The sequence below is a fragment of the Emydura macquarii genome, unplaced genomic scaffold (genome assembly GCF_026122565.2).
Source record: "Emydura macquarii macquarii isolate MOO-44397 ecotype Brisbane River unplaced genomic scaffold, CSIRO-AGI_Emac_v2 contig_1119, whole genome shotgun sequence".
NCBI lineage: Eukaryota > Metazoa > Chordata > Testudines > Chelidae > Emydura > Emydura macquarii.
This window is the reverse complement of record NW_027131256.1, coordinates 14,605,902-14,633,408: the sequence shown is the minus strand read 5'-3', so window position 1 is coordinate 14,633,408 and position 27,507 is coordinate 14,605,902. Positions and strand designations below refer to the sequence as shown.

General features: G+C 40.0%; 1 protein-coding gene across 2 annotated transcripts; it reads left to right on the top strand.

The window, feature by feature from the left end:
* Positions 1-887: 887 nt before the first annotated feature.
* On the top strand, positions 888-26,681 carry GUCA1C (guanylate cyclase activator 1C). Of its 2 annotated transcripts, XM_067546391.1 has the most exons (5): positions 888-897; positions 2,835-3,022; positions 18,111-18,260; positions 21,532-21,619; positions 26,551-26,681. In XM_067546391.1, exons 1-5 carry the CDS (start codon positions 888-890, stop codon positions 26,679-26,681), a joined length of 567 nt encoding a protein of 188 aa, XP_067402492.1. The 2 variants fall into 2 exon arrangements, with proteins under 2 accessions (XP_067402492.1, XP_067402493.1); XM_067546392.1 differs by lacking the exon at positions 888-897 and having other exon boundaries at positions 2,828-3,022.
* The last annotated feature ends 826 nt before the right edge of the window (positions 26,682-27,507 follow it).

Below are 27,507 nucleotides of genomic sequence, written 5' to 3'. Positions count from 1 at the left end.
GCTCCCTTTTACCCAAGACTCTGGAATCCAAGGGCAGCCTAAATCCAATGATTTCAAACATGGAAGAAATTTTTAAATGTTTAAGCGTTATGTGAGTTAGATACTTTTCCAAATACTGTCTAAAGCAAAACCTACACACAATACAGTCACAATTTGTTTGCTTTCTGGAGTTTTTACTAAAAAAAATTTAATGAAGTTCAACTCAAGCCTTTTCCCCTTGCTTAGCAGATCCAAAGGATCCTGCTACAGAACTGTTCAGCCCACACTCTAGGTTCTATTTACATCTCCCTTCTATCGGGATAGGTTAACAAGCCTTTAACTCTTTCTCAGCAGAATAAACACTTGCTAGCAATGTGATATTCTAAGGAGAAAGCTGCCAGGCAACATCAACCAATGTCCACTCCTTCCAATAAGGAACCTGAACATTTGGACTTATTCAGGAGAAAAGTTTTTACTTCAACTAGCCTGCAGTTCTGCATAGCAAATTGTCAAGCATTAATGTTGAAATACAATTTTGCTAATTATTCCAAGTGGTATTCTCGCCAAGTGGTAGTCAATACAGTCGACACAGCCTCCCAATTGATGACAATGGCTATTGTCATGTGTAGTGTCATGACTTTAGCCCTCTGGATTCCACAGGGAAATCCAATCTACAGTGGATCAGCCTTAAGGACCCCCCAGTCACCTAATCTTCCAGCTGAGGTGATGTCTGCAACTGACACAAAACTGATGAATTCGTAAATAATGAAGAGGAGAGGTCACTGATACAGAGCCATCTGGATTGCTTGGTAAACTGGTCACAAGCAAACTATGTATTATAATGTGTCAAAATGTATACAGCTAAAACAGAGAATGTAGGCTATACTTACAGGATGGGGGACTCTATCATGGGAAGCAGTGACTCTGAAACAGATTTGGGAGTCAGGATGGAGAATTGGCTGAACGTGAATTCCCAGTGCGACACTGTGGCTAACGGGGCCAGTGTGATGCTTGGATGCAAAAACGAGGGGATCTTGAGAGGATATTTTATCGCTATATTTAGCATTGCTGGAACACTGTGTCCTGTTCTGGTGTCCATGCTTCAAGAAGGGCGTTGATAAATGGCAGAAGGTTCAGAGAAAAGAGCCATGAGAATGATTAAAGGATTAGAAAACAGGCCTTATAGTGGTAGACTCAAGGAGCTCATTATGTTTAGTTTAACTGAGAGAAAGTTAAAGGATTATTTGATTACAGTCTATAAGTATCTATGTGGGGAACAAATATTTGATAATGAGCTCTTCAGTCTAGCAGAGAAAGGTATAACATGATCCAATAGCTGGAAGTAGAAGCTAGACAAATTCAGACTGGAAATAAGGTGTAAATTTTTAATAGTGAGAGTAATTAACAGTTGGAATAATTTACTGAATGTCATGGTGGATTCCCATCTCTGACAATTTTTAAATCAAGATTGGATGTTTTTCTGAAAGATTTGTTCTGTGAATTATTTGCGGGAAGCTCTATGGCCTGTGTTATACAGGAGGTCGCACTAGATGATCAAAATGGTTCCTTCTGGCTTTGGAATCTGTGAATCTATGAATCCAGCTATCTCTACTGATACAGCGATTTCTAATGTATGGTTTAGGGCCACATCAGCCTCTGGTGATGGCAGTTTTTGGATTGCTTCATTTTGTTTACCACACACAACCTGATCCCAAATCATCATTTAAACTCTCTCAAAACTGGCAATGTTCTGTTATATTTCCTTAATCCAGCCACACAGTCAGAAGTTATTTTTTATTGGGTTTTTTCCTGTTTATGAAAGCAGTAATGCACTACCCCCAGTGGTTTTGGGGATAGGTGATTTTTGTAGAATTGCTACAGTTTCAGTGAATGCTTTGTCTGTGGGTTTAATAGAAGATATTCAACTCTACACAGCAGATTATACATTTTAGTCCCCATTGCACTCTATAAAACCACCACCTTTTTCCATCAGTTATACTATTATATAGTGTTCCAGTCTCTCCATAGAGCTGGGACAGTCCTTTACTGAGCTATAAAGTCCATTTTCCCCAAATATTTTAGCTAGTGTTTACAGGCTTTTTAGCTATTTACCATTCCAACATAATTTACTATCTGTTCCAGAAGCCCTTTAAAGTATGTAGCACTTTTAAGTGTTGTTCCTATACAAAGCTATATATGCTAGGGTAACAAATTATAATGGGGGTAACATATGAGCACCACCACGTGTCTGAGACCTAAAATAAAACCAATGCAGAATACTGGCTTTATTTAAGGTAGATTGGCTTCACTCACCCACAGCTTTGCTGTCTGAGTCTTGCCCACACTTCCTCACGTCACATGTGCCCATTAATTTCTTGACCTTTTCCTTCGTAGTTACAGCACACATTGTAGCCCTTAGTTACAACTACTTAAGGGATTAGACTTTTATGTGTCATTAATAGTTACCATACAGTTTAAAGATAGCATGTCCTCAAACTAGTTAACTTATTTTTGCTAGTAGTTGCCTTAACTATCAGTGGAAAAAACTTACTGGGTAGAATCATATCCTTCCGAATTTGAAGGAACTGTTTTTTAATTGTCCCTATTTGCTTTGACTTTAAACACGTTACAAAATCTTTCTGGTTTAAAGTGGGTGTTATTGAAGATAATCTCACTTAGGTTTCTATTTTTTACTTGGCTTGTCTCTGTGTCTGTCTCTTAAGAGGTTTACATTAGCTCGTTAGGTACAGGGCTCGTGTTTGAATTCTAGTTGGGTGCAAGCCATTGAAGCTGAGCAACATAAGTGTATGAATAGACACTGAAAAAAGGATACTCACTGAGTAGCAATATGGGAGCCAGTGCATCAGCAGCAGATGATATCAATGCTCCAGAGATCCATCACTGGTACACTAAATTTATGAGGGAGTGCCCATCTGGGCAACTTAGTCTCTATGAATTCAAGACGCTTCTGGATCTGCATGGTCTGACTCCACAAGCAGATACATATGTTGATCAAGTGTTTAATACCTTTGACTTGAATAAGGTAAGCTTGGTTATAGTAGTTATAATAGTACCCATTTTATTTTACTGTATAACCTGTAATCAGCTTTGAATTGCTCACGAACTTAACACTGCAAAGGGGTTGTGTAATATAACTGAACTGCTTGCAAATAACTGGCTATTTAGATGAAGCTAAACTTCCTTGTGAGTGCTTTAAGGCGCATGTCTGGAAAACTAAGGGCTGTGTTCAGGACTTCTAATAGCGATACTGAGAAATCTTGAAAATTGGATCAAATTTCAAGTTTGCTATTTGTTTATATGCTTTACTCTTCCACTCTTTACTATAGCATCTGAGCACTTCTAAAACATAAATTAATGTTCTTTCACAACACTGATAAGGCATGTCTGTGCAACAAAAGCTGTGCATGGGCTAGCTTACCCACATTAGCTTGAAACTAGCACAGCATGAGTTTCAGAGTGGGCTAGCAAGTTGGGTATGCACCTAATGTTTATGCCAGGCTTGAATGACCCATGTTGCACTGTCTTTGCTGCTATTGTTACCTATGCTAACTGGAGTCAAGCTTGATCAGGTAGGTGAGCCCGTTCACCGCTTTTGCGGTGTAAACATATCTTTAGTGAGGGACAGAAATACATTCTCCATTTTACAGATGGGAAACTGAAACACAGAGAGAGCTGTGACTTTTCCACAGTCGTACAACAAGTGGCAGATCTGCAAATATCTTCACAGTCAGTGCCTTAGCTACAGCCCCAGATGGGATCATTGAATGAATAAGTGAAGCAGCCATTTTAGTCTATATGTCCAGTTTTTACTCCCTGTCAATACAGTAACAGTTTATATTGTGTATTCAACTTTGTATAATTTACTCTAAAATAAACCATATGAAAGAGACAGTCACCTCTTCCATCTAGTGTCTGTTATACATTCTAATAATTGTATTTTACTTTTACGCAATCTAAATGTTCCTTCATTCCATCTTATACTATTACCTACAGAATTTTTTTCCATTAAGTCAAATTACAGTATTTTACTTTGCCGTTATTACTTAAAATACATCTTAAGCAAAAATAACAGAGCCAAAACTACATGTCCCCAATAATTTGTACTTTGATAGGTTTGTATTAAAATGGCACTGTGCCAGGCTGCGTTGAAAAATAGGAGTGTAATCAGTTACATAATGTGTAAGCATAGGTTATCCACCTGAAAGTATCTCTTTTACCCTTCTCTCTCTTTGCCCTGTGCCCTTCACGTTGGTTTTCTCCCTCACTTGTGCTGCCTTTTTTTGACCCCGCAGTTAGTCGAAGTTCAGTGTCCTGAGGATGTTCCAGTTAGGGAAAGAAATTGATGAAATCTAGTATTTTCTTTGATGCAACCTTATTTATTTACAAGTAATGTCCAAGGTCCTGCTTCTCTTCAGGAGGAACCAGAAACAAAAGAATAGTTTTTTAGCTCACACCCCTAAGTCTCTTTAATCAATACCAGACCCCAAAAAACTCTCTCTCTCTCTCTCTCTCTAGCTTTTTCAAGTGGCATGCACCATGTTCCCAGGCTGCTTCTTGGTTTTCTTGCTTTTTTTCCTCTGGGTCTGTTTCAGTTTTACCTATATCTACACCCTTTCTCGCTCTCTCTAAAACAACGGCTGGTAAAGGAAAAGTTATATTAACATCAGGTCAGAGGTCCAATTGGATCCATTTTATAGTGTTCTATTTATTTAGCTATTGCTTGTTAACCTTTTTGCTTCTAGCCAAACGGGAAACTCCAGGCAGACATGGTTATAATACTTTTGCCCTGTATAATTCAGTCAAAGCTAAGGATTTACTTTACATAACCTTGTCACCACACTCCTATAAAGCTTTGCCATTGGCTTTCCCAATCTGTGATCATTGACTGATCACAGTCAATGAGTTATCCAGTCATTCCTCTTAGCAACCACTTCAGAGACTCTAGAAACTCAGGATTTCAAGATTGTATGGCACCCTACTGCAGAAGACATAGCTTCCTTTAAAACAACAAGCTTAAACAGAAATATCTGCTGTTTATATTGTTTAGGACATCCAGCAGTTCTTGCTATCCATTTTCGTTATGTAAAATATTTCAGAAGATGTTTCTCATTTGGGTATGCACCTGTTATACACACATATTCAGAGGGCCCAGGACACATCCCTTTTCTCTCACATTTTGGTAAAAACCAGCACATTTTTCTTCTAGGAGAGGGGACCTCAAACCTAGCCAGGCCACTGGAAATTCTTTTTCTGGGCAATGATAAGGCAAGGCCTATGATTCAAGCAAGATTGTCTTGATGGCAATCATAATAGAAGCCAAATGTAAATGTCAAAACACAGCTACCCTCCTTACTGATAAAATCATGCTTAATGGTTGTTAAAAATTGTTTTGGGATGGAGGGGAAGATGGTTTATGCCTAAACTCCGCCAATGCCCCCAAGTTTTTTGAGAGATTTCCTGAGACGTCTGAACCAGATGTGTCCCTTCTTAGAAAACATAGAAAATAGTGTTTAGTTTTCTAAGGGGCAGGGTAGCACAAGACTCAAAAGATGTGCAATATTTTCAGTGAAATTTGTCCTCAATCTGTTGGGGAGGGAGGGGTTTGGTGTAATTTTGATGCAGAAGCAATGCAAAGGCATAACTTCATGCTTTTTGGCTTACAAAACCATTTCAGCATCTATGAAGTTTCAAAAGTACCCTCTAACCTCAAAAGGTGCATGTCAGTCCCTTACTGCTTTCAGTCAAATTAGCCATGGGCGTCTGGCTGCAAGCAGAATTTGAGCACTCCAAAGATCACAGTTAAGTGTATGGTCAGAAGGAGATCGAGCTCACATCTTCAACTTATGTAAATCACTGTAGCTCAGTTGAAGTCAATCAAGCAATAGCAGTTTACATCAAGGGAGGATCTGCCCTTGAGTGCCCTGCTCAGAGGTGTTTATGCAATCAGTGGGCAGAACGTTTGTCCAGTCAGTGCTTGGTCTGCTTCCACTGAGACTGGCCAGAGTGAGCTATACCCTAAAGCTTGATTTGGACAATGTTTCTGTAAGCCACAAGTTATAGCTAATATAGTCTTTTGGAAGCAAAGTGAACTGGCTGTGCTATAAGTTGACTTGTGTGTATACACTGGGGGAAGGAAGAGGATGATTAACCTAGAATACCCAAAAGAAAAACAAATCCATACTGACAAACTTCTGTCAGAAAGGCTTCATATCTTTCTTTAAACTGACAGGACCAGTTTAGAGAGATGTAATCACTGACCACGCGAGGAACAGGATGCTTATCCCAACCACCCCTCTCTCTCAAAGTAACTTGTTAATAATTTAATAGAGGGAAACATCCTATAACTGCAACAATTCAAAAACTAAAACTAAGCCAATAAATTCCCCACCTAAAATCACTAGCAGCAAAACTTTGTAATGCACTTTACTGGAAAAATGTGATTTTGCCTCCTCTGGAATTTTATATAGTAAAATATGGACCTTGCAATAGAAAAGCTTTCACACCAAGCACTTACACAAGAGAAGCACCCAAAAAAAGAGGAGGGGTATTTAGAAATTTGGTCACTCTTTCTAGCATACTCACAGGATGAGGGCTTCCCACCTGGCAAACCAGAATCTTTAGCCAAGTTCTTTGAATATTAATAGATAATGTACATATACAAGTAATATGAATAAATAAAAAGTAATGAACAATGCAATATCTTAATGTTTTATTGTACCTTTGCCTTAATAAAAAATTATATGTCTAAAAAAACAGCTCACTGGCTCACTCCTATTCCCTCTGCTCTCTGGACATACTGAATGGTCCTCCTCTATGCACCCCATAGATGTACTTCTAGACAGAAGCTCCTTTATTGATAAGAATTTAACTAATTTTGAAGTTTGGCATTTTGTATTCCTTCAGTGAGTGTGTGTGCATGACACAGATTGTGTTTCAGACAGCTCATGTATGTCGTGGGCACAGCCACATTTAAGAAGTGAGATTATATTGACCCTAAAACAGTAGGCGTTTCTAGAGATGTTAACGCCTCGTGCATTGATAATAAATGACAATGTTTTTAATCATTCTTAAACAAGAATATCAATATGGAAATATTTCCTAAATGTTAAATTGCTGCTAATTAAATATTCTCATTGTAACCTATAGATAAAGATGTCTTATTTGTCAGTTTAAATATGGAACCAAATCATAATGGTATAGGCAATGTAGCTTTGATTTAGTGTAAGGAGAAAATCCTTGTAACTCAAATGTAGATGAAATCTTGTTAAAATTGGCTATAATACTTTAATGAGATTTACTTTGATATTAAACAACTTATTTGGTCATTTAATCAATTTGTTGCCATACACTACGGAAAGCTTATAGATAAGCTACTTGTTCTATTGCATCTCTGTTAAATGTAATAATTAAATAATGCAAGAATCAACTGGTTAGGTTTTTGTGACCTGTGAAGAACAAGATTTTCATACTCATTTAGCATATTTGCAAAATAGCATACTGGAAATAGGATTTTGCTATCCAAGTTCTTATGCTACTTATTTTGGCCTTAAATGAAACTAGTCAAAGGAATAAATAACTGTCGTATTGTGAGAAAATTGGATTTTAAAATGTAGGTTATAGTCAGTCCTCCGGTACTACAAGCCAAAATCCTCTTAATCGTCTTTACTTTTCTATTATGAGTCCGATGATTTTCTGCTAACACTTTATTCTCCAAATGAGGTCTATCCAGTGCTCTATAGTGTCTTTTTTGTCATCCCACATGAGAAAGCTCAGGCTCCAGGCTTCAGCGCCCCCTCAGGATGCAGGGCTCCGGGCTTCAGCCTCTCTCAGGGAACAGGCTCAAGACTTCATCTCCTCAGGGCTCCGAGCTTCAGCCCCCCTCAGGGCACAGGGCTCTGGGCTCCAGTTCCCCTCGGGACCTGGGGCTCCTGGCTTCACCCTGACTTGGGGCATCAGCCCTGCTCAAGCTCCTGCCTGGGGCTTCAGCCTTCTGCTGCCCACGGAGCTCCCGCCTGTGGCTTTCTGCCCTGGCGAACCTTTGAAAAGGAGTCGCAACCCATTTCAGGGCCATGAGCCACAGTTTGAGAATCACTGATTTAGATTAGTATATAGGTGCGGTGACGCGGCCTGGATCGGGGCGGGGGGGGGGACCATTTATAATGCTATTTAACATCAATATTGCAAAATGATAATAATTCATACAGGATAGGCCATGTCAGGTACCATTAGAAAGGTTACAATTTGCTGAATGTGATAATATTGTTTGTGTATGTGTCATCTTGGTACTCTAAGTTATAATTATGTATGGGATTTCTGTACCCAGATATTCAACTTGTGCTGCATTTCTGGGTGACACCCCAGACAGGATGGCAGCAGCAATAAGCCTTCTTAATAGCCCATTAAGGGAACTCAAAGGAACACTAAACTCATGGAAAGAACCCAGGAGCTACACCTTATGAGTTACCAGGCCTTGCCCAGGGGACCCTGAACTCCATCTTGTTTCTGTAAATTTCCACAAGCCGCATGGCAAAGGGACATAAAAGGCAGCTACTCCATCCTATGTTGTCTTCATTCCCGCTTCCTACCTTGGAACAACTCATCTGCAGCTGAAGCTGTGAAACAAAGAACTGAGACCCATCCTGGTACTGGATGTGTGCCAGAGGGATTTTACAAGCCTGTAAACTCCACAATTCTACTGAGAACCTGATATATATGGACTTTCAAATCATTTGTATGTACCTGATTACTTTAACCACGTAACACCTCTCACCTTGTTTGTTTCTTTTCTTTTATTATAAACCTTTAGTTTTAGTTACTAAAGGATTGGCTGGCAGCTTGGTATTTTGGGTAAGATCCAAACTCATTTTGATCTAGTAATGTGACTAACCCTTTATGGTCAGGATAACATTTGGGTAAAGGAAAAAGAGTTTTAAATAATTTATCTCTTTACTAGACCTATTTGCTGACTGGGAGCCAGAGACTGAAATGCAGTAAAGGGGGCTGTGTATTTCTTGTTTTAGCTTCTTGATAACTAGTGTGGATGATCAGAAGCACTGTTTGTGACTGGAGGGGAACTTCAGCATTACCCACCAGTGCTGGGAGAATATGCTCTCCTTTTGCAGCCTGCCCTGACCATGGCATTTTCAGGTGGCTACCTTAGGCATGGAAGAGTCATAGGTGCAACACTGACAGTCATTTTTCTTACTGCAGCTGGAAATGAAACTGCTATCGTGTCTTATATTTAAAATAGAGAGTGTATGTGCACATGCATGTGTATCTATACACACAATTTCTGCTAGGCTGAGACACAAGCCAAAAAAAGCAAAGAAAATCATTTGCCCCCTCAATCAATGTATTGCGCCCAAGTGATGCAACATAAATTTATTTTGTATATAAAGTAACTCACATCCTTGCTCTGCAACTCTTGGTTATTTCAAGGCGGATTATTATTAAATTAAGAACTGTCAACTTTGAAGGGATACGTTTACATTGGTTGGACCACATATTCAAAGGAACTTTAACAGTTAGTTCACCTTTATAGAAAATCCTGTGGAATTCAATAGAAATTAAACTGGCCATTCTACAAATATTTAATTGGATTGTATAGAAACTACTTTAATAGGATATAATTTTCTAATAGAGTTTATAGGTTTTCTATAGATTTTAACCCCCTAAAGAATTGTATAATCAATCCTATTTCTCTATTAATAGATTTTTCTATTAAACCCTTCAGGATGGCTCATTCTGTTACATTGTAAAGGACTTCCCCATAACAGTAGGTACAAACCTAAGCTTTAGAACGTTTCTTCATACTCATATGCTATAATGATTTGGCCAAATGCACATTGGCTGGCTATATCATTGTACTGTCATATAGGTCCTCAGGCTCCAGAGGCTAATATGCTTTCTAGTGAACTTTATCTATTTACTTGTTAGGGTGAGAAAAATAACCTGGAATTCACCATATAACACACACAACTTCCTACCATATTCTAGCCATCTTTTCTTTTAAATGTGGTAAACATCTTGTGCTTCTGCCATAACTTTGTTCATTGTTTAGAGATGTCTATCAGATGTCTCAAAAACAGAGTTGTGTTATCCTTTGATTGTGGTATGTGTGCTAGAAATTTTGCTGGTGACTTTTCGCATTGCTGCATTGTTGCTCTGTTGAGAAGAGCTATTGATCAATTGATGTTCTCTTAAATAAATTGCTTTTTGATCAAGTCCTTCAGTGTATGGGCTGTACAACTTCTAATCTGTTCACTTTTAGGTGTACCTAGGACTGGATATCTTATGATGGCATTCATGACTTTCAGCAAAGTCCAGGAATTGTGGTTCTCTGTCTGTTACTGACCTTGGAATTCAACAGTGTGCAAACTGAGATTTATCATGCCTTGTCACATGAAAAACTGTGGTATCTTCAAGAGCTGGAAGGCCAATAGATACAGCTTATTAATACACAGTCCTTAATCAACTCTCCAATTACTGATTACAGATAATTTATTATATAATAGTATCGCAAACTGATAATCAAGTTGGATAGGAGTTTCTTACTATATTTATGAACAACTGTGGCATTTCTCTGTTCATTAAGATATTCTTTCTATTACAGACAAACTTACTCCATGACCCACAGATTAGCTGTAAACCTCAGAGAGTTGGTCTAAGTTATCAGAATCTGATACTTGGCCAGAGCAAATATTTAACCTCTTCCTTCTATTTTATGAGGTTTCTTACTAAGCATTTTAAAAGGCATGGAGGTGGGGAGTGTTAGTAGTCTAAACCTTGGGTTTGAAACCTCTATACTCTCAAGATTATCATTCTGGTGGAGTTGACTCAACCCTTCATCCTTCTGATGTAGATGGATACAGTTGGGTGCAGTTTACTGTATAGGAATCCTTCAGGTGCAACTTAAAACCAACTTAAAACTCCTCTTCCTTGGCCCATTAAGTGGGAATGGACCACCTGCAGCAACACCTTTTACCCAGCACCTCAATACTAACCCTGTCCCAGTGCGAAGGGGAGGCCCCAGAGAGAGAGGAGGGAAGGGAGAGTAACTGATCAAGTGTGCCTCACATTCACCCCACAGGGTTGGCTTCTGTGCCATGGGACTGAACCCAGCTCTCTACTCTGGGTGTTGTGACCTGACATGTAAGGTCACAGCACCATTCTGGTTTGGCCTGGCCACCCCTGTATCATGACAGAGGGGCAGCCAGACCAGAGTGAGTGCTGTTGTGACATGGCGCGTGAGGTTGCAGCACCACACGATCTGGTGCGCTACGTTGCACTTTCCAGAGAGGGAAGTTGGGCCCAGCCCCGTGGGACAGGAGCTCCCACTGTGGGCTGAGTGTGAGGCAGGCTCACTCGCCGGTCTGTGTGAAAATTCATGTTCTGCGCCTCTTTTGTCAATTGCATAATAGGTTTGAAAAGGCACCACATGCACACCTCAAGGCCACAGGAGGTGGTGAGGGGATGGACAGGTGCCATCCCTGTTCGTTCCGCCCCTGCTGTTAAGCAATCTGCTTTGTGGTAATTGGTTGGCTCACACCCTCCCACGCTTGTCTGCGTTCCAGTGGCGCTGCTTTTACGTGGTTCGGAAATCGCTTTGGGATAAGAGACGTTATGTAAATTCTAAAGGTATTACTAATGTACACAGCTTTGATGGTACTGGCTTAATAGAGACATCAGCTGTCACGTCTAACCTGCTTTATGTTCACTCTGATTCAGTGCAGCTGCGAGGCTGAGCGCTGCTAAAATCAGTTGTGCATTCACAACATCTGAACTGACTGTTTAATAACAGTACAAATAAATACAGATAAATTAATTAGAAAAAATTGTTTGAATAGCCATTGGGAGGGAGATCTCTAGAGCTTTTTAAATAATTCTGAGGATTATCAACACTATTCTAGGTACAAAAGGATAATGTTCTTGTTAAACGCCTGGTGCTAGATTATGACCTAATTATCGTTGCATAATGTCATAATTCCTTTAGTGCCCCATTTTCTTTTTACAGGCCACAGATCTCTGCTAAGTGACTAAAGAGAACAGCCTCCAGCAACTGCACACAGCTGACATTCTAAAGCAATATCCTGTCATAAACGGATGGAAATGAATTGCTCCGTTCCTTATGAGCTGCAGCTACTACTGAACAAAACCCCTTTTAAACACCTCATCAGCCTTGCCAGCTGCACACTAATGTCTTCTCATTACATCCAGAGCAAGAGCTTTCACCTTTTGCATTTAGTGTGTTTAATCTGTCAAATTAAGTGCATAGAAATGCCTCACATAATTTGGTTTTGATACAAATTCCACACAAATCCTGAAAGACTGTATCATTCCCTTCAGCAGAAGCACCATATAATTCTGACAAGCTCAATAATTAGTTGGAAGTGAACAGTACTCCGATTTAGCCTTTCGATATTAACCCTTTTTTAGTACCTAACTGTTTAGCTTCCTTCTCTCCACCCAGTTGTTTTGCATGGTTTCCAACTCAAAACACTCAGACTTTGGCAGCTTCAATTTAATTTTCTTGGAGTTTTTAAAGATGTTTGAAAGCCAATTCAAAACATAGTTCCCCCATCTCCAGTTTTAATGCCTGCTTTCTCTAATGCGCCTCACCGCTGACCTACTTTCAGCCATTTAGAGCTAAATAGTACTCAGGAGAGCTGGGAAAAATGTGCACCACTAATGGCCACACACACTGAGGTGTCTCTGCTGACTCATTTGAGGAACGTCCTCCACGCGTGATCGGTTGACTGTCTTGGTGGGGCTTTTAACCCTGAGAGCATAGTGGGCCCAGGAATGAAAGCTGCTTCTCTAGCATGGCAGCGCAAAGCATGCTGAAACCTGCTCTCGGAGGCAAAGGTTGCTTAAAGGAGTTGATGTGCTAGAGGTGGAACCGAACTCTGCTCAGTGTATTTAGGGAGATTTAATGAAAACCAGGATGTCACCTAATAAGGGTGGCATCTTAAACCAGTTTCACTGGACTAATTACTGGGCTGGCAAGTCCAGATTTTATTTTATTTTTTTTTACAGAGTACAAAGAGAGTTTTATTCAAATGCAAGCTTCTGATGTTGTAAGGTCTACATTGGCATAATGCTTGGAGAAAAATTGCATAGGGACTGAATAGTAAAAACGGTATCCAAGAAATACGTTTTTAGTGTGTGAATTTGCTCATCTGTACTAGAACTAGGAGTTTTGTTTTGTCTTGTCTTGTCTTGTTTGTTTGGGGGGAGGGACTTGCGGGGGGGAGGGAAGCTGCTAACCCCAAAGCTAGGTGTTTTAGGTCAGGGATCTCTTTTATCTGAACTTCCCATGTTTATTTTGTGCAGCTGGTTTAAATGAAGGGTGCTGGTCTTGATTCTCTCTAGAGTTCATGAAAGGTGTTAGGCTGATGTTCAGATATAGCACAGTAGAGCTGTCTCTTTGTCACCTTTAAGACATGCGATGCTCACCAGGGGTACCCAGATTTGTGAGGCACCTCATCACCACCTGCCTTTAGCATGATGAAGTCTAGTCTGTGCCTGTCATGATCAGCTCCCTGAAACCAACAGCCTCTAGCAGCACAAGCACTGCCCTCCAGGCCTTGTTCTCTCTGTACTGATAATGATAGGCACACACCAACCCTGCGGTGTCTGGTCTGTTATCCACAGCACACTCACAAAATTACAAACCCTGCTATTTCCAAGGGAACAGTACACAACAGCTTGTAAGACTTAAATCAGGACCATCACTTTTTGCATGGCACCACAGCACTTAGATCTATTTATCATGAAAACAAAAATAAGTTTATTATCAAAGAACAAAGATCCAAGTGCTAGTGAGTAAGAATGTTGGAAACAGATGGTTACATATAGAACACAATCATAACACACTTTCCAGAGACTAGACTTAACTAATAGGTTAACCTCCCACCTAAAGAAGCTTATCTCACCCAAACACCTGTCCAGCATTTTCAACCAAACCTGGTAGTGATCCCTTTTTCCATCAAGCAAACTCGCTGTCCATTTACTTCCTCAATGAAGGGTGCCTGGGTGTCTTTTTTGCCCCAAAATATAGTAGAGTAAACCTCTGATCTGCACTCCTGGATAAGGATCCCCTCTCCTGCTCTTTCTCTCTTTCTGTTAGTTTCTTTCTAAAGTTCCCACCAGTTCTTCATCAGCCTTTGACATAGAATGTTAATAGTCACCCATTGTGAAAGAGACAATACTCAATTTACATTGAAACAGAAAACTCCTCTTGTCTGACAGAAAACCTGTGTTCCACCTTTGCTGGTGTCCTGTCCCTAGAAACAGGCGTTAAGAACCTATATTTCAGTGTATCTACACAACTCCTTACACAACATTCGTAAATGCCTTCCATGATGTTGCTGAGGACCAATGTGACATCAGCTTTTGAGACCTTACATGGCACCCTTTGGTGAACTAGACTGTACATGTCATACCCAAGAGATCTCTGTAACCCCTCTGAATTATCTTGCCAGTTGGCAATAAGAGGGGTTAACAAGGTGGCTGGAGCGCAGCATATATGACATTGTGCCCTTTTTTTTTTCTTTTTTTTTTTTCCTTCTTCTCCCCACTTCTCTTCTGCATCCATACAGGGCTGGGCATAAACTAGCCGATGGCCGCCTAGAAGTTAAATGGAAAAAAATTATAGTAATTGTGGGATTTTTGCTTGACTTTCTAGTGCTCTTTCCTAAATCTGTATCCATACTTACAGCAGTGACCAAAGTACTCCCAAAAAAAAACAGTGGTTGCTGAGTGTTAATGAGCTCCCTGTTGTGCATGCCCTGCATAGGGAAAGAATAGCTCAACTCTTTTTCATGGAGCCTGAAAGTTAGCACAACAGCTTCATTTTATGTAATCTCCAAATACCCATTCCTGTTTGGAGTCTTGTCAGCACAGTGCCATTTGTTGTTAATCGAGCACTGATACTTTAAAAACCAAAAACAAAATACCCCAATCCTGCAATAGAGCAAAATATGCAGCAAAGTCTCACACTTCGCCTCTAGGGCACCAGACCAAATTGGTAGAGGCAAAAGCTATCTTTCGAGATCCTGTTAGATACTGTGATCTATGTAAAAGACGTTCTCAGTCCAGTTCCTACTGGGCAGGTGCCCACGTCGCCAAAGTCTTATCAAGATTGTCACCAACTGACATCCTTGCTGGCCATCTTAGCAAAGAGGCTAAACAGATGAATGGGCATGGCGACCGAACTACTTTTTCAGCCACTGAATATGGTCCCTCCATGACAGGGCTGAGGACATGATGGAAAATTTTGTATTGCTACTTTCTGCATTGTATCTGTTCTATAGACTGTTTTCAATAAACAAAAAGCAATTCCGTATATACTTGGTTAGAATGGCCTTTTATTTTGCATTAAGAAGGGGGAAAAGTAAGTATATGCTTGCTCTGAGACATTATTTTGTGTGTGGCCACTGTAACATAGCATCCGAAGTGGGGGGAGAGGCTTCTCCCTATATAAATATATAGCATACAGAAAATAAGTTTTAATAGATATGAGCTACGTACTTCATGTAGATGCCTTCCGTCTCCCAAGCTGTCAAGCAGGCAACTTTCACTAGCCCTAAGTTCATTTAACTGTTAAGAATCAGCACTTAGGAGAAAACATCGGGGCTTTTTTCTTTTAAACGCACCAAAAGTGTGTTACTAGCAGCTTTAGTCAATCACAAGCAGCTTTGAGCCATCCCATATATAAGCCCCTTACCATCTACTGTGCATCAGGGCACAGCTATTCACAGAATGCCCACTGTACCATGTGAAAGTTGCATAGACTTTGACGAGGTACATCACACTAGCATTTGGGCAATACATCGAATGGTTATAGGGCAGCAAAGGAGTTAATCATCACAGCTATATTTAAAAAAAAAAAAAACCCTAATGCGGTGTGCATACCCACAGAACTGTCTGATTCATCATACTGCGTATTTGGTGTAAGCATTCCTTAATGTACTAGTGGCAGGTGCTCAGATAGTGTGGTGTTGAGCATGGTATAAGAACCTATAAAGCACAGAACAGCATAGTAAGTACTGTAACTAGGGAAGCGGTGTGTGTTTAAAGTGGGCTCTGAAGATTGTGGCTGCTGGACCCTTCATTTTGAAAGGGGTATTAGCTTTTGTAAAGCTGATGGATGTCACGTATTTGGAGACAGGAAATACAGTTCAATCCCTTAGCAGCACTCCTATGTCACACTTCTATTACAGTATACATTCGGTAGGCATGCCGCTTAGCTACCTGCCTTTAAAAAAGGATTTTGATATGAGCTCGTGTGTCTAGTAAGTGTTCTGCACAGCCAGGTGTTAGTTTCTGTGTTCAGTTCTTGGTGGCTCAGGCCAAGTCTACATTACAAAATTATGTTGACTTAACTTCTGTTGGCATGCAGCCACCACAGTTATTAAATCGTGTGTGTGTGTGCATGCACACCTGGCTCCTTGAGTTGTCGGTGCACGTCCTCACCAGGAGCGCTTGTGTGGGGCAGCGTGTAGGACAACTCCTGAAAGCTAGTAACAGTCGATGTAAACTACACAGTGTCTACATTGACACTGTGTCAACCTAATTACATCGACCATGCCTCTGCACTGCTCGGAGAAGGGGTGTTACTAAATCGGCGTAGAGAGGCACTTACGTCAGCGGGAGCCAAATTTAAGTGCAAGTACTTCCACAGCTAGGTCAATGCAAAACAGTTTACGTCAACCTAACTGAATAGTGCACTTCCTCCATCTCTAGCACTGCTCCATATTATAGGAACTACCCAAATGGATCAGATCTGTGGACCATCAAGTCTGGTATCCCATCTCTGATCTCTGATAGTGGCCAGCATTCAGAGAAGGTGCAAGAAATGCTGCAATAGGTTTGCCACACTGTCTGGAGTGGTTCATGAGTGAGAATACCAATCTCAGGGCAGACTGTTACAAATCAGAGCATAAATTCCACACTGATTTGATTTCACCAGCGAAGTAACAGGTATAAACTCCTTAGACACTATATAGTCTTAACATGGAGTCAGAGTCAGTCCCCTTGGCAGTCTGATCTATCTTGCCACCCAGGCAAGCTTGACTCTGTGATAGATGATCACTTTATACCAAAGATCACAAAATATTCAGGTTACTCTCAGTCCCAAAGGAAAAGGACCAGTCACTTACCCAAGGTCAATTTGCATCTTAGATCTCACACCAAAGATAACGGCTATAGCCAATCCTGTAACAAACTAACTAAAGTTTATTAACTAGGAAAAAGAAATGAGAGTTATTTACAATATTAAAGCAGGTAAACGTACACACACAATTGAGATAAAATCTAAAGTTCAATAGGTAATAGAAGATTCTGTAATAAGCAAGCTTTTGTGTCCTTTGGGGCTAACCCAAGCCAAGCAGCTTGGGCATCTCTAGCTTATGTTTAGGAATCTTTGTCCTCAGAGTCTAGACAGCAAAAAGAGACCCTCAGAAAGAGAGAAATGCTTTCTGATCAGGGATTTTGTATCTCCACCTCCCTAGAGCCCAGGCTGATAGGATGAGCACTTCTGCAGCAGTAGGTAAACAGCACGATGGTGGGACAAGGTTTTATTTTCTTCTGTTCTTTTTAAAAATTCATTGGGGGTGGGAGAACAGGAGATTTACTGTCAGAGTTTACCACATGAATACCACAGGGAGCAGAACTGCTTGGTATGAAGATGTCATTTTTTCAATCACTTTTTCAATGCAAGTACAAATTTTAGTGAGTTTTGGATCATTTTGGATCATTAATACCAGTGGAGACAGGCCGCTGGAATCCCTCTTTGGGGCATGGAAGTATACTGAGAAGCCATTTCCAGTATTCCATTCCAAACAATGTCAATATCTGCTGCTTAACACAGAGCTGTCCTGTGGCTCACATGGGAGGATGTGATATGTGCTAAGGCTCTTTTCCATATTGCTTTAGGCTGAGCTCATGTATTATCCTTTTTTAAACGCCATGGAAGATTTTCACAATAAGGCGCTTTATAAATGAGCTTACATTATAATGTATTAGATGACCCGCTTATGCAAGATTGCTGCCAGAATGAAAGCAGATCTTACTTGTTAAACATTGACTTTTTTTTTCATCTTCTTTAGGATGGATTTATAGACTTTTTGGAGTTTATAGCTGCAATAAATTTGGTTATACGAGGGAAAATCGACCAAAAACTGAAATGGTATTTTAAACTTTATGATGCTGATGGAAACGGATCTATTGACAAAAAAGAACTGCTAAGCATATTCACGGTAAGCAAATTATATACAGTAGCAAGTGCATTTAACATAGCACATTGCCTCTGGAGGAGTGATTTGCCATGTACCACAAATGTTTCTGGCTGGAAATATTCTTGCCATTATTTATGCTTGTTGAGGTGCATATATCTGAGCATTTTACTTCAAGCTGTATCCTACAGTTGTACCACATGAGTTATAGTGAAATACTATAAATCAGTTACTTACTGTAGAGATATTATTTTGATAAACTACACTACACAGAAGAAGAACAGACCTGTACTAGCATAATGAATAGAACTGATTGACATTTTTTAATCAATTTTTCATGGAACAATGGTCTATTCTCAAACGAACCTTTTCACATAAAAGAAATAATACTATCACAATGTTCCAATTTTTGTGAAATTTTCCACAATATCAACTTTTATTGAAATTGTGTTTGAAACAGTTACATTTGTTTGAAAACCCAATTGTCAGTAAGCAAATGCAGGTTTGGTAAATTAATGAAATATTGTGGAAGAATCGCAAAACTGTTGTGATAGGATTTTTGATAAAAATTCAGAAAATTTCATGGAAAGAAACAAATTTCAAAATTATTTGCAAAATCATTTCCCCATTCAACTAACTCTAATGAATAATAATTTTCATTTCAGTAGTTCCTTTCATCTAAAATGCCTTTGCAAACTGGATTTGTTTTTAAGACAGTTCCATAAAAGCATAGACCTCTTTACAGATAGGTAGGACAATGTTCTTGCTCCAAAAAGCATACAATCTAAATGAAGATTGAACATGTTAGCAATAAACGGGGTGTTTTCCCGTGATTCATTGCTGCTGCTGGTGAGTGGCTGTTAACTAACAGAAGAGCTGAGACCCTTTTAAGGGCTACTACCAAAAAGGAGAGATGTGGTAGCTAGGTTAGCCATATGTTGGCAAGAGGGAAATTGCTGAACCTCGTACATCTGAACTGCTCTAGAGAGAGGGAGAGGATAGGCTGGCAAGCCCAAATCTCTCACTGGCTCCATGTTGAGCCTTACACTTTTCTAATATAGGTGTTATACCTCTTTTGTGTCTGGGAAAGCTAAGGCGCAGACTTTGTGAGTTGGCCTTTATCTACCAAGGGAAGCTGCAGTGATTTAACTTAAATTGATTTTTAAACCAAGTTAAAACCAGTGCCACTCCCAGTGTGGACATTCTGATTTCAGTTTGAGTGGCTTATTTTAATTTGACTTAGTCCTGTTGCCAATTGACAACCTAAACTAAAATAAATCACTTATCCCAAATAAGATTGTCCACCCCAGAGGTCTGCACCAGCTTAACTATACCACTCACTTTGTGCAACAATAACCAAAGCCTTCCCTACTTAGGAAAGCTGAACCAGTATAAACGTAAGCTATGAATATAAACTGATAAAGTCCTGCTTCCTTTCTGTAACCACTACACCACACTTAACCGTGACAGAGTGTACCACTTTCTACCCAAAGCCTCACTACAGTCATGTAGAATGCTGAAAAATGGATGTATTTGGAGTATGATCAGATGAACACAGATAAACTCATATAGATATGCTTAAAGAATGGCTATTAATTAAAGTATTGCTAATAATGGCTCAAAGAAAGGATAGTCATGGTCAGATTCCCGCAGAAGATGCTGGTTATGATACACTTTAAATTTCACGTATTAAGATAAAAGTAATAATAACCTTTAACTGCTGATTTTTTGTTCCATTAGGAGTGTGGCAATATGGATCTGTTGGCATCATTTACAATTAAAGATAGGCTTCCAGATCCATACTTTGTGGCTTTAGCCCATCGATACAGAGAACACAGTTGTACTGAGGCCCACTTTTTTGATTCACAGCCTTTTACTTAGCCTGGGATGTCGATACTGGGATAACAACCTGTCACCTCTGTTGCTAGATTGAATCTTGGGTGGCATTAATTAGAGATTAACGTAATCTTTTTATCTCATGTTCAACAAATATTTGTCCAATGACTTTTTTTGGTTTGCAAGAATACTCATGGAAAACAAGTCTCACATATACTTCTGTGACTGTTTGCAAATTTGTGGGCATTTTGAAATGCCTGAATCCTCCCAGCCTCTCCGTAAGTGCCATCCAAACAGTGAAGAGAAACAATGCCCTGTGATTTACATGACCAATCACAAACCAATGATAAATAGCTAATCATCACAAACAACCCATAAACTGAAATATGTTCAGATAAAATGCTTGGGATTTATATATTTTATTATTATATATAAATGTTCAGGAGTCAATTGTTTTAAAATGATCAACAAAATCTCTTTGGAGATGATTTAGGAATAGGGTGACTAGATGTCCCAGTTTTATGGGGACAGTCCCAATATTTGTGGCTTTGTCTTATATAAGTGCCTCTTACCCCCACCCCTTTCCCGATTTTTCACACTTGCTATCTGGCCATCCTGTTTCTGAACAGAAAAAAAGGGCTAAAGTCATAGCATCAATTCTCTTCTACCAGTGGATTGACAGCTGCAGTAGTGACTCTAAAGCCTCATTCAGCGGAACCCTTAAGCATTTCTTTAAGTGCATTGTGGAACTGGATTTCAGTCATTATTAGCGGGCATACTTCTAATCACAAGCCATCATGGTCACAACTGGCACTAAATGACAATCTAAGCAGAGAAGACTGAAACCAAATGGGACACTAATTCACTGGAACACTCGTTTGCATTTTCACTCCTAGAGATAAGTCCCTCCACCAACAAGAAGGCAGGGGAGAAGCTTCTGTTTAACTCATTCAGAGGCTAAGGAAAGACTTTCGACCTCCAGGATTATCAGTCTGACATTTATTTAGGATCACTAAAAAAAAAAACCCTCATTTTTTCAATAGAAAAGTTACTTAAATGTTCTCACCATGTGCATTCCACTGTGTAAAAATTAGTTTAAAAAAAATTGCACAGAACATTATGCACTGTCCGCAGTGCAGACTTCTCTAGGACAGTATACAAATGCTGCCGTCGGATCTGAAGTGTATTGCAGAGCTGAGGCATCACATGGTTTGACAGGACCTTTAATGGCTTGCAAATTAGGTCTATAATCCTTCAGGCTATGTTATGTTAACTAAATTTCCAATCCTCATTACTGAAGATTTACTTGAAATGATAGCTATTAATTTTAATTTTATTAATTTTGGCTCAACAGGATTAGTGAGCTGACGTGTCACAGCTAAGTGCCACAGTTGCTGACATGTCCTTTCAGAATTTGAGGGAGAAAACCCTGAAAATTCTTCCTTTATTTTTTTTTCAGGCTATCCAAGCTATTAATGGCCAACAAAATATGACTCCAGAAGAGTTCACAAACATGGTATTTCAGAAGATAGATGTAAACAATGATGGTAAGTGTCTGTACCTCTTCACTTGACTTTGTCATTGTTTTTTCTGAGGAATAGGGGAATATTGAATATATATGTATAAAAAGATTGACGTGATTAGCAGTAGTAGTAGGCCTGATTCTTCCCTCATTTACATTTATGTCAGAAGAGTTACTTCTTATCTAAACTGGTGCATTAACTAGAGGCGTACCAGGCCTATTGACTTACATGCACATAATGACTGTAGTCCCCATGCTGTTTTTTCTAAAATACTGTGTACCACAGGATAACACAGAACTGAAAATGCATTTGGAAACTAAAACCTTCATCCACCATTTGGAGTTGGTGGAAGTGTTTGTGATATGAAGTGTCAAACTTCTTCATAATTTGGGCCACATCTTAATAATGTCTTGTGGTCACCTCTCCTGTCACTGGTGATCACATCCCCCCTCCCATTTGCAATCCCATAACATCTCTGTGACTACTACCACAACTGCTGACAAATCAGCAATATTAGGAAAATATTGTGCAGCAAGGTTATGGGATAATCGGGTTTTTATTGTATACCATTGGTACATAAAGATTACTTTTAAAAATAACCTATGTGCAGTATTTACAGAGCATTGAATGCACTGACTAACATGTATAGGTGGGTTTTTTCCCTGTCACTTGGCCCATCTTTTGTCTGAACCCAGATTCCAGGCTACAAATGTCAAGTACCAATGTTTTGGAATCGAAAATCAATCATGTTATTACACTTAATTTTGTTTTTGTTTTAAACGTGTTTATTACAAAAAAATATGTATTTGAGCTAGACCTTCAACTGAAAAGATAATATCAATAGCCTGTTTTTATCAGTAAGGTGGCATGATGGGAATTAGAATGTGTTCTCAGGCACCAGCGCCTCATGAGGCTCCCATGTCCCCTCCATAGTCGGTCCCTTCTCAGACAGTGACACTGGGTAAGCTGTAAGAGAGCAGGGTTCCTCCAACTTGAAAAGAGGGGCCAGTTCTCCCCCTGATTTTACCCGAGGAAAGAAGCTGTGCTCCTCCTGCTTTTAATCCCTGTAGGACGCAGAAAAATGTTGAATTGCGCCTTTCCTCATACTAAAATATAAGGGAATAATCCATAGTTGTAAGTTGGTAATGAAAGCAGTTCTTCTGCAGGCATAGTAACTCCTATTGAGTTCAGTGAGAGTTGAGTGTGTGATTGCCTGGACTGACTGGCCCTCTGCAGTCCCAGTCCATGGGGTCTCTTGAGGTAACCTCCTGTCCCCTCCCTCCTTCCTACTTATAATTAAAATGTTCTCATGTGCACAAAGTTGGGTGTTCATATACAACAGTTACAAACTTGGACAGGTTGTCTGGTGGTGGAGAGGAGGGAGTTCAGGGCAGACTGATTGGGGGGCAGAGGGAGGACAGACGTGACCAGGCTGGTATGAAGGATGAGAAGTGCAGAAATAGGGGGGAAAAGATGTAGCAGGTAATGTGAAGAGGCAATAGTCAAAGGCTCCCTCCTTGTAGAAGAGACAAGCCAAGGGCTGGCGACAGGCAAGGGGATTGAAGGGAGCAGAAGTGGCTGGGACTGAAAAGGGAATCACCCCAGAGGAAACTGGGTGGGCAGTGGGGCAGCATGAAGAGCCTAGGGTACTGACTCAGCTCCTATTTCACATATTAATTATATAATGGTGTTGTGTTGTATGGAGGAAGAATGAGGAGCATGCGCAGAACTCCAGTTCTCTGCCTCCCTGAAAGGCTCCTTTGTAGCCTGAGGCCCTTTAGGATGGCAAGTTCAGCATCTGCCAGATGATCTTCTGGCAACTGGGGGCTTTTCACTTGGTCATCAGCATATATGTGAGGCTACCCAGCAATGCAATGTAGACTGTTCGTGTGAGACACAGGGGGGAGTGCTCTTTACAGACTGTGGTATTCTGACTATTTGCCTTTCTCTACTGTTCTAGTGGACATGTAGTGAACTGCATCAAGATACCTGAGACTGGCCTTTGACTTTGCTGCTGAAGGCTGTGAGGGAAAATTTTGATGTTTCTCCTGCTCCTGGTAGAAGGGGTGCCTGGCCTTTAAAGATGGCTTGTAACTTCCAAGGCATTATGGGGTTACTGGGTCCCCCAAACAGTAGGGCTCCAAGTGATCACATCTGTTGCTTGTAAGGATTTTTTGTTTTTTATGAGATCACTAAGCACCACTGGGCTCTTTTACTGTACATGGAAATGCAGTGAACCTATCTGAATACACATAAGAGTTATAACAGAATGGACTGCATAATTCAGGATTCTCTCTCTTTAGTATCTAATGCCAACTGGTCAATTGGGTTCAATAGGGTTAGGGAGCGGAAATGAAGCATAAGTGTGGGATTTTCAAAAAAGCCTAAGTGTTAGGAGCACAGGTTCCATTGAAGGTCAGTGAAATTGTAGCTCCCAAATCACTAGGCTCTCTTGAAAATCTCACACTAAATTTTTAAAATTCATTCATATATTTTTGCTATTAATTAAACTGATTTATGTACCAATTGGACTTTATCATTAAATCACAGCAAAAATAATCTGTAAATAATACTGAAATGATGCCATGATTTGGGCCTAGTATTTTTGGAGAAGGTGCTCTAGCACTTCCCATGGTAGAAAATCAGACTAAGGGTACATCTACTCTGACAGAGGCAAAGTCACTGCCATCAGATCAACCTATCTGGATTGATTGAGTGGTCAGTGAAGACGAGCTCAATCGGGTCAGAAGTCAAAGCTGTTAATCCATCCCCTCAAGTGGCGTAGTGCTGTGTCGACAAGAACGCAGTTCCTGTCAGCACAGTGCAGTGAAGACGGCGCATAGAAGGGAAGCACAGTAGTCAACGGCAGTTACGCAAGCTACTCTGCGTAGCTTGCATGACTCCCGTCGACTGCCTCCGAATCGCCGGGTAAGTGTAGACCAAGCCTAAAATTAAACTGTTTCTTCCTAGTTCTGATAGCTACATCTCAGCACTGTCTTTAAGTACCTCTGGTGTTCAGCACAGACTCTGGAAATCTGGAGTGCTTCACATGAGTCTGTCATTATCTAATCAATATTAAGATCCTGAGTGTCCAGTTATAACCCAGGCTTCAAATACATTAGGACTAATTATTATAGCTGAGAATAGATGTCACTGTGCAGCTGGCTAACTGTAAACACCATAGTTTGGAGGAACTTGCCTGCATTAGTGTTATCATTTCCTTTATAGGGCTGTGAAGTCCAGTTCAGCCTTTATGCCCCTTTCACTAGTGGCCTTTTCCCACCTGGAAATGATGAGCATTCACAGCTGCCATTGACTTCAGTGGGAGTTAAGGTTGATCAGCTCCTCTGTTAATAGACAAAAAACTGCCTGTGATCTGATTTTCAGAGTTTGAAATAAAACAGGCAAGGTAGGCAATGCCTGTTCTGTATTCCCAGTGATCTCTGTTCAAATCTTGAGTGAGACAGACCAGGAAAATAACAAGGGACCCAACCCACAAAAAATAGCCATGCCTTGGGTGTTGTGTTAATTTAGATGGAATCTATGTCAAAGATGTTAATATGTCCCAGTCACTGCCCAACATTAAACAGTGTTAAACAAGGTTTGGGATTTGGTATACAGGCACTTCAGCTTAGTGCCATGGTAAATACATCATTAACAATCATTTAAACCATTTATTCAAATACAGAAAAGAAGGAAAATCAGTTAAAGCATTTGAAATGGGATGTGAAATGCATTGCTCTCATTTTAAAAACATCCCTTGTTCCCTCTCCCTTTAGCTGTAGAAAGCTTTTAAAAGAAAATTGCTTGTTTGACAGTCTTTTAGATGGCATTAAAAATGGTAACAATTGCCCTTTTTGGGGACAAGAGAAGAAGTTAGTTGAAATGGGCTGTAGCTGAAGCTGTAGCTAAAGTTTTGGATCCCATTTCCCAAAAGACAAAAGAAGACAAACACACAAGAGGGGAGAGAAAAGAACAGCAAAGATAGAAAATGCTGTTTCTGTCTCTGGTGTTGACTTTCACTTGCAACCTCACTTCTGGAAAAACACAGGCACAGCACATAGTCTATTCAACCACTCTGAGATCTGGCAAACCAGTACGTGCGTAAAGCTGTTTAGAGCATTGCTTCTAGATGCCTTTCTGATCACAGGCTTACAGTGGTATTGCAAAATATACTGTCATGGCCAGCTAAACCAGACTCTTATTAGACAGAAGAAAAAAAGAGAGGGATAGGAAAGAGAAGAAAAAAGGTGTGGAAGGAAAAGGACAAACAAGGGGAAGAAGGATGTGACAGGTTTTCACATCCCAGGCTGGTGTTTGGGATTCAGCCAGAATCAGTGGAGGTGGCGATGTCATCTTAATCTGTGTCATGGCCCGGTCTGGTCAGGACATTTCTCTGGATCAGAATGACAAACACCCAACAGTACTACAGTAGATCCTGGGGTGCCTGGAAATGGTGGGAGTGGTAGTTGTAATTGTAAAGCTCACTGCAGAGGTTGTCAGTAGACAGCTGCTGCTTCTGCTTCTCTCCTAATTTCCCTCCCAAAGTCTTTTCTTTTAAGGCTCCCAAAAGAGATTGATGGACAAAAAAAAGCCCATCCTCTCATTATTTTGTCCACCAGTTAGGCCTAATTTCTGACACACCAATTTTGGTTCTCTGATTTCCAGTCCCGCATGCCTCTTGTTTACCAGACATGATCTTAACACAGTCCTTGAGTTATATCAGTAGGCCTTTTTGTTTGGACTAATTCCATCTTTCTGTTTCCCTTTTGCACCTTTCCCCATCAACATGTATTGTTATAGGTTATTGTGACACTTTATAAACTTAAATCCACTTTCCCACAGTGATGCTCACCAGTGGGGTAAATTTGTAAGTCTAACTATTGCAACAGGGTTAAGCGGGATCTATTAATCTCTGGCCTCCAGTTTCTAACCTGCATTTTATTTCATTTTAGGGGAACTGACTTTAGAAGAGTTTATCAATGGTGTGGAGAGCGACGCAAGCCTCTTGGAAATGATTTCCAAAAGTTTTGACCTTTCCAATGTACTTAAAGTCATACAAAGTGGGAGGCGGCACAGCATCTGAGATTTTCTGACCCTGGGTGGGGTCTGTGACACAAGGGATATTGCAGGAAAGATAATATTTAGTACTTTCATGGAACTTTAAATCTTCAAACCTCTGCATAGACAATCATTGAAGTCAAGCTCCAGGAATAATTCTCACTTCAGAGATTTCACCCTTGAGTCCATACCTTTTTTCTCCTTTCTTCTCAATGACAGTGACTACAGCAGCTACTGAACATGTAACTTCATCCACAAACAATAATGAATCTATTTGTTGCAGTACAACCAGCCTCTCTGATCACTATCAACACTGTTCAGAGTAATGGATAAACACTGACAATAATACAAAAATTAACCTTTGCAGAACACATTGAGCTAATGAATTGCTTCTTTTAAGTACAGGTTTTTTAACCTGCAATTTACAATGTGGTGATAAACCACTATATAGGATTGGCTTCTATCTGGAACAATTAAGAATGAAGCACAGTTTGTATTAATTTAACGTTTGCACTAATCGGTGCTTAAAATAGAAGTGGATTATCTGGGGAACACCTCAATCCGCTTATTGTTCCAGAGATAAACATCCATTTGGAAAAGTTGTTTCTTCATTTTATTACATCTGTAAATTAAACTGACTTAATGCTTTGATGTTCAATGGGGGGTTTTAAAACTACTTTTCTTCTCACCTTAATCTGAATGCAACCATTAATCAATTCATTAGCCTTTGGAACTGTAGAGTAACATTGCTCTTTATGGAGTAATTATTAAAAGTCCAGAAGACAGTTTTAAAAAACCCACAATTTTGCTTTATAAATAATAAGATTAGTTGCATGAACTGAAGTGAAATT